The sequence below is a fragment of the Nannospalax galili genome, unplaced genomic scaffold (genome assembly GCF_000622305.1).
Source record: "Nannospalax galili isolate Female #2095 unplaced genomic scaffold, S.galili_v1.0 scaffold599, whole genome shotgun sequence".
Lineage (NCBI taxonomy): Eukaryota > Metazoa > Chordata > Mammalia > Rodentia > Spalacidae > Nannospalax > Nannospalax galili.
The window spans coordinates 1,555,348-1,562,532 of NW_008343079.1; the positions used below are offsets into that span (position 1 = coordinate 1,555,348).

The 7,185-nt window shown below is 55.1% G+C and overlaps 1 protein-coding gene across 1 annotated transcript; it reads left to right on the forward strand.

The window, feature by feature from the left end:
• The first annotated feature begins 2,082 nt into the window (after nucleotides 1-2,082).
• Hes1 (hes family bHLH transcription factor 1) lies at nucleotides 2,083-4,557 on the forward strand. Its single transcript, XM_008839032.3, has 4 exons — nucleotides 2,083-2,438; nucleotides 2,588-2,683; nucleotides 2,940-3,027; nucleotides 3,658-4,557. Exons 1-4 carry the CDS (start codon nucleotides 2,331-2,333, stop codon nucleotides 4,209-4,211), a joined length of 846 nt encoding a protein of 281 aa, XP_008837254.1. The 5' UTR covers nucleotides 2,083-2,330; the 3' UTR covers nucleotides 4,212-4,557.
• The last annotated feature ends 2,628 nt before the right edge of the window (nucleotides 4,558-7,185 follow it).

The window sequence follows — 7,185 nt, forward strand, 5'->3', positions numbered from 1 at the left end:
GGGCGCAGCGAGGGGGGAGAGTGGCCCCGCTGCCCAGGACCCAGGGAAGGGGCGGGCGGCGCGAAGCCGCTTTAACCACAGCCGCCGAGCAGAGGCAGGAGGCTGACCCGGCCGCTTCCTAAGTGCGGTCAGGCATCTCCTGACCGCGGCGGGCGCCCCGGCCCTGCGGGGTGGGGGGAGGGGGGGAAGAGAGGCGCGAGCCCGAGGCCGAGGGGGGAGAGTGGCCCCGCTGCCCAGGACCCAGGGAAGGGGCGGGCGGCGCGAAGCCGCTTTAACCACAGCCGCCGAGCAGAGGCAGGAGGCTGACCCGGCCGCTTCCTAAGTGCGGTCAGGCATCTCCTGACCGCGGCGGGCGCCCCGGCCCTGCGGGGTGGGGGGAGGGGGGGAAGAGAGGCGCGAGCCCGAGGCCTGCGCCCCTCCCCCGGGCTGTAGCCAGGGAGGGTTCAAGCCCGGATCAAACCCCAGCCCGGGAGTAGGGAGGGGAGGACCAGCTCCCCACTCGCCACCCCAGGGCGTGCTGCTCCCCGCCCGGAAGGGCTGACCTTGGCCGGGGGGAGGGGAGGCCCGGGCCGCCGGCCTAGCAGCCCGCCGCCCCCTCGGATTCCAGGCCCGGCGGGGCGGGAGGAGGGGGCCCAGGACACACACACCCCACACGCAGCGCGCGCCAATGAGCCCCGGCCAGGCGCAGGGGGCGGGGTTTTCCCAGGCTCCAGCACAGCAGCTGCTATTTACCTTCTTGGCTTCTCCCCCTGACTAGGAACCGGCCCCCGCTCCCGGCCGCCCAGCCTCCCTGCCCCCGGGGCGCGCGCACACACTCACACACGCACGCACACACACATCCTCCCGGCCGGGCCGCAGCCGCGGCGGCAATAAAACATCCTGGCACGTGCTCCGACTCCAGGCGCGCCCTCGCCGGCTGGCTGATGTCAAACTGCAGTTCGGCTGGTGTAGCTCTTAAAGGGACCGCGCGCGTCAGCCGGAGCCGCCTAGGCCGCCGGCGGGGTGAGGAGGGAAGATCCGGCCGACTCCCCACACACATCCTCCCGGCCGGGCCGCAGCCGCGGCGGCAATAAAACATCCTGGCACGTGCTCCGACTCCAGGCGCGCCCTCGCCGGCTGGCTGATGTCAAACTGCAGTTCGGCTGGTGTAGCTCTTAAAGGGACCGCGCGCGTCAGCCGGAGCCGCCTAGGCCGCCGGCGGGGTGAGGAGGGAAGATCCGGCCGACTCCCAGCCGGCCACCTCTCCCGACTGCAAAGCTGAGAGCCTGCGGGTGGGAAGGGAACGAGTGGCGACGGAGCGCGCGCGCCCCTGTGGCACTGTGATCAAAGCCCCCTTGTTCATTTTTCATTTGAAATTCCATTTCCTTTCTGCCCAGTTGGAAATTATTCTGATTGTTTCCTGGAGAAACATGAGGTCCAAGGCCCCTGCTTCAGAAGAGGAACTAAAGACCGGCTAAGGGGAGGATGGCATCCAAAACCCACCTTGCTCCAAATAACCTGCCTGTGGAAGAAATGTACTTTTCTGGGGGAAAATGATTTTTGTTTGTTTCCCTAACAGCTATTTTCACTCCCATCCCGCATCATACCAAATCCGAGCGGAAAGTCACGTAGATGCTTTGGTAATACTCACTTGCACGAGTTCCCTCCTTTTAAAATCACTGCAAATTTTCTTTCCTTGTTCTTCTACATCTTTTCAAACTGTATCGCAAATGAACTTATACAAAGTAGCCGTATTGCACACGGCACAGACAATGAAGAGCAAAGGCCCTGGCCACGAAGAAAAACAAAAAGACCAGATGAAAACCAAAGCGGAAAAATCCTAAAGCAGAGCCTGGAGAGTAGCAAAGAGTTAAAATCCTTTTGATTGACGTTGTAGCCTCCGGTGCCCCGGGCTCAGGCGCGCGCCATTGGACGCCAGACCTTGTGCCTGGCGGCCAATGGGGGGGCGCAGTCCACGAGCGGTGCCGCGTGTCTCCTCCTCCCATTGGCTGAAAGTTACTGTGGGAAAGAAAGTTTGGGAAGTTTCACACGAGCCGTTCGCGTGCAGTCCCAGATATATATAGAGGCCGCCAGGGCCTGGGGATCACACAGGATCTGGAGCTGGTGCTGATAACAGCGGAATCCCCTGTCAACCTCTCTCCTTGGTCCTGGAATAGGCTACCGATCACTAAGTAGCCATAAAATATTATAATAAACCCGCAGCGCTTGCTCAGTAGTTTTATGAAAGTCAAGTAAAAGGGACATAAGCCAAAAAAATTTTTTTGCGTTGAAGGACTTCAAAAATAAAATTCTCTGGGGATTGAAAGAAAAAAAAAAAGAAAAAAAAGAACATGCCAGCTGATATTATGGAGAAAAATTCCTCGTCCCCGGTGGCTGCTACCCCAGCCAGTGTCAACACGACACCGGATAAACCAAAGACAGCATCTGAGCACAGAAAGGTAAGGCTGTACCTGTGCATCTCTGCAGCCCCTAGAAATTAAGTTGGATGTGGGCGGGGGATTCAGTTTTCCTTTTCAGTTAAAACCGGGGGCGAAATGGCAGATCCCATGGGAACTCAGGCCCCTTCCCCCCACCCCTTTTTTTGCAGTCATCAAAGCCGATCATGGAGAAAAGGCGAAGAGCAAGAATAAATGAAAGTCTGAGCCAGCTGAAAACACTGATTTTGGATGCTCTTAAGAAAGATGTAAGTGAGAATGCTTTTTATTATTATTATTACGAATATTATGGTATTTCTCAGCCAGAAAGAATGAACCCCTTCGCCTGCCGTGCGGGGATTTCACCCCGCCAACACTGTGCTCTCCTAGGCGGCAGGGAGGGCAGGGCCCTCGCTGGGGCCCCGGGATGAGGCACGCGCGGGCGAGGTGAGGGACCCCACCCCCAACATTCCGAGACAGCTGACAGGGGTCTCACTTTCCTCCCTTGTTTCCTCTTCTGCACAGAGCTCCCGGCATTCCAAGCTGGAGAAGGCGGACATTCTGGAAATGACAGTGAAGCACCTCCGGAACCTGCAGCGTGCGCAGATGACCGGTGAGGACCGCTGGCGCGTCCCCTCTCTGCGGGCGTCCCTCTCTGCCCGCGGTGATTTCTTCCAGACTTCCGCCCGCGGTTGTGAGAGGCATTCAGCTACATTTTACTGCCTTGGCTCACTCCGCGTTCCCACGGTCTGGGTCTTATTTATAGCCACAACTCCCAAGTTGTTACTGTTCCGGAAAGGGAGGGAGAGGTTGTAGCCCGGAGGGTGGCGGGCGACTTGGCGGTGGAGGAAGCCAGTGAGGGCGAAAGGGCGCGGGACCGTGGCGGTTTTGAGCTGGGTAGAGGCTAGGTTCATTTGGCTTAGCCCGGTAGCAGACGGTAATGAGGCTTGGGTGGCATTGCCCAAGGTCGCGTCGCGCGCGGGGCTAGAGAAGGCTGATCTGAAGCTGAGCTCGGTTGAAGTGGAGGGAGTGCTTCGGCCGGGCCGTCCAGCTAGTGTGGAGAAGGAGCTGGTTTGCCCAGGTGCACCCCAGCCTCCCAGCCCACCCCAGCTTCCTAGCCCGAGGTAGATCCGCAGGAGCATGGCTGGCCAGGCGGGAGCGCGCGGGGACCTTCTAGGGCCGGAGGCAGAGGCCCTGGGGCCAGGGCAGTAGGGTGACCCGTCTGTCTCCTTCTGGCCCGCAGCCGCGCTGAGCACCGACCCGAGCGTGTTGGGGAAGTACCGCGCCGGCTTCAGCGAGTGCATGAACGAGGTGACCCGCTTCCTGTCCACGTGCGAGGGCGTTAACACCGAGGTGCGCACTCGGCTGCTGGGCCACCTGGCCAACTGCATGACCCAGATCAACGCCATGACCTACCCCGGGCAGCCGCACCCCGCCTTGCAGGCGCCGCCGCCACCCCCGCCTGGACCCGGCGGCCCCCAGCACGCGCCGTTCGCGCCGCCGCCGCCACCGCTCGTGCCTATCCCCGGGGGCGCGGCGCCCCCTCCCGGCAGCGCACCCTGCAAGTTGGGCAGCCAGGCTGGAGAGGCGGCCAAGGTGTTCGGAGGCTTCCAGGTGGTGCCAGCTCCTGACGGCCAGTTTGCCTTCCTCATCCCCAATGGGGCATTTGCTCACAGCGGCCCGGTCATCCCCGTCTACACCAGCAACAGCGGGACCTCGGTGGGTCCTAACGCAGTGTCGCCTTCCAGCGGCCCCTCGCTCACTGCGGACTCCATGTGGAGGCCGTGGAGGAACTGAGCGGCTCAGCCCACCTCTCTCTTCCCGACAGACACTAAAAAGGGACTCGGATGTTAGGAGAGACTTTTATGATTCAGTGGTTACTTTGTTGCTGTTTTTTAATTTCTAAAAAGTTACTTTTTTGTAGAGAGCTGTATTAAGTGACTGACCATGCACTATATTTGTATATATTTTATATGTTCATATTGGATTGCGCCTTTGTATTATAAAAGTTGAGATGACATTTCGTTTTTTACACGAGATTTCTTTTTTATGTGATGCCAAAGATGTTTGAAAAATTCTCTTAAAATATCTTCCTTTGGGGAAGTTTATTTGAGAAAATATAATAAAAGAGTGAAAGCTTTTATGTCGAAGAACTGATTATTTCAAAACTGTAAAAAAAAAAAAATAGGGCTGGAGAGATAGCTCAGTGTTTAAGAACACTGACTGCTCTTGCAGAAGACTGGGGTTTGAATCCCAGCACCCACATGGCAGCTAACAACTATCTGTAACTCCAGTTCCAGGGGATCCAACAGCCTCTTCTGTCCTCCGAGTGCACTTACCTACATTCAGGCAATATACACATACACATAAAATAAAAATAATTTTAAAAATTTAAAACGTAGTCTGGGAATTAAAAATTGGCTCCTGTTTAGAAAATTTTTCACCAACACTTAACTGAACTAAAACGACCCAGTTTATAAGAACTCATTGATACCTTCCTCATCTGATACACTGTGGTCATTCTCTTTAAAGAATATCAGAAATTGTGTAAAAGTCAAAGTCCTTCTTCATTTCTTCTGAAAGGCTCTATAGTTAGGGTGTCTCCAGCTCCTCTTCCCAGGGTAGCCTTCAACATCCAAAGTAAAACGTTCATTTCACCACCTCAGCCTTCAAATATTGGCATCTTCATTAGCCCAACTCTTAGGTGCAGTTAGGCATCCCCTAGAACCAACATCCCAAAGCTTGCAATGCCTCCCCACCCTCTTCAAGCAAGCTGAAAAGGTCAACAGATTCCTTCTGCCAGGGGACAGCTAGTTAAGACTCCCAAGTGGAGCCCTGGCCAGATGATTAACACCGGACATGTGTTTCTGATAAGTTTCTGTGCTTGGCTCTAATGGAGAAAGCATGTGGGGGCTGCGCTGGCAGGCACACAGGCCGTTTTCCCCTTTTAATACAAACAGCCAGCGACCCCTTCACTTGGTCATGCCCCATTTCCAGGCAAGATGTGGGCTCCAGATAGAAGCAAAAGGCTTGTCTCGGATTTCAGCTCACACAACCCTCCTTAACAAGTCCTAACTCAAAGCGGACAGCTTTAAACTGTGCCAGGATCTGCAGGGAATTTCTTCCAAATCCCATCACAAAGGCTTGTCAGATTTTGTCAGATTTGGCCAGGTGTTTGACTGCATCCAGGTGTTGGGGAAATGAAAACCACGGGCCCTGCGAGACCAGACACATCAGCCGCGCTGTGGGTCGGGCCGGCGCGCCCTGCCTCCCCCACCGCCGGCCAGTCCTCCTTCCCATCCCCGCCCCTCCCGCCCGCCTCTCACCCCCCTTCCCTTAACAGCGGCTGCTGGGAGGAGAAGATGAGGCGGGAGAGATCAATCTTTGAAGCTTTCCTAACAAAGATAAAGCCAACGATTTTCTGTCTTGTTTCAAAAGCCTTACCTCTCCCCTGCCTGGCTCTAGCCTTTCCCACAGGCCAGTGTGGAGTGCGGCTCTATCGCAGGCAAGATCTAGCAGGCAGCAGTCGGTTTTCTTTCCAGTACCTTCGGCCTCGGTCCCAGGAGGGAGAGGATTTAAAGATACTTTTTGAATTTGGCTCCTATTTGCCTTATTTTCTGTACACCAAAGGTGTCCAACAACCCTCTGCCAAAGAAACGCACACACCCTTCTTTGACATATCATTTTTCTACGTTTTCCTTTTTGTTTTAAACACAAACATAGTAACAATTGTTCCACTAAGACACCTACCCCAAATTCAAATACCTCAATTTGGTAAACCTGTCTTTAGCATCCTGGTAGAAATAATCCAGACATCAGGATCTCAATTTTTATAAAAGTAATTCCCACTCATTTTTCTTTTGAATTTGCAGGGAAAAAAATAACCAGAAACGAAATCTCTATTTCTTTCAATGCACTAAAAATTAATATCAAAAGTACAAATAGCGTCTTCTTGAAGAAGAAAGCTGGAAGGAAAATAAACCATCACTTGTTCTTTTGAAAAGATAGTTGGAAAACACTTTTTCACTGAAATTGGGGGTTACATTATTCAATGAGGCTTTAGTATATGGGATGATTCTAGGTCCTGAGGTGGCCTTTAAGCCACTGAAGTCACAGTATCCCCTTGGATAAGTCATTTCCCTTCTCTGGAGTATGTCCAAGTTCATAAACTGACAGATTTATTTCTAAGACCCTGCACCCTCCTGCATCCTGGCTGTTTCTGAAATAAGTAGCTGGGGGAGAGGTGAAGTATTTTGGCCTCTCTGAGGTCCTCTGGGCCTGGCCTAATTATACTGCCTCAAGGCATACCCTGCCGCCCCTCTCGCAGCAGAGCTGATCTCTCCCCGATAAGACACTTCTCCAAACTCTGTCCCCTGAGGCCTAGGGCTTAGGCGGCCCCGCACCTCAACCACCCCTCGGAGACCCTGGGGCCCTGCTCGCCTCCCCCCACCCCCCACCAAGTCTCCAGCAGTTTAGGGAGAGAGAAGAGGGCCTGGGGGCGGGGGGGGCGCTCTCCTAGGCTAGAGACTTTCCCAGGCCGTGCGGAAGCGACTGAGGCTCGCCCCCTCCTCACGTCTCATCGCGCCCCATCCCACATGTTTCTGCAGTGGGGACCCAAGGGTTTAACTGGACCCCCTCATCGTCACCACCGTCCCGGGGAACCTGTCATTAAAGTCAATTAACTTTTCCCACACTCCTTGGCCGGTAACAACCCGCTGCTAGCTTCCTCCCGGCTCCTAAGTGTAACCAGATGGGCGGACGACCTGCCCCC

Coding starts and splice junctions, on each gene's coding strand:
- Hes1 (XM_008839032.3), top strand. CDS start 2,331: ATGCCAGCTGATATTATGGAGAAAAATTCCTCGTCCCCGGTGGCTGCT. Junction 2,439..2,587: donor CAGCATCTGAGCACAGAAAG/GTAAGGCTGTAC, acceptor CTTTTTTTGCAG/TCATCAAAGCCGATCATGGA. Junction 3,028..3,657: donor GCAGCGTGCGCAGATGACCG/GTGAGGACCGCT, acceptor TCTGGCCCGCAG/CCGCGCTGAGCACCGACCCG.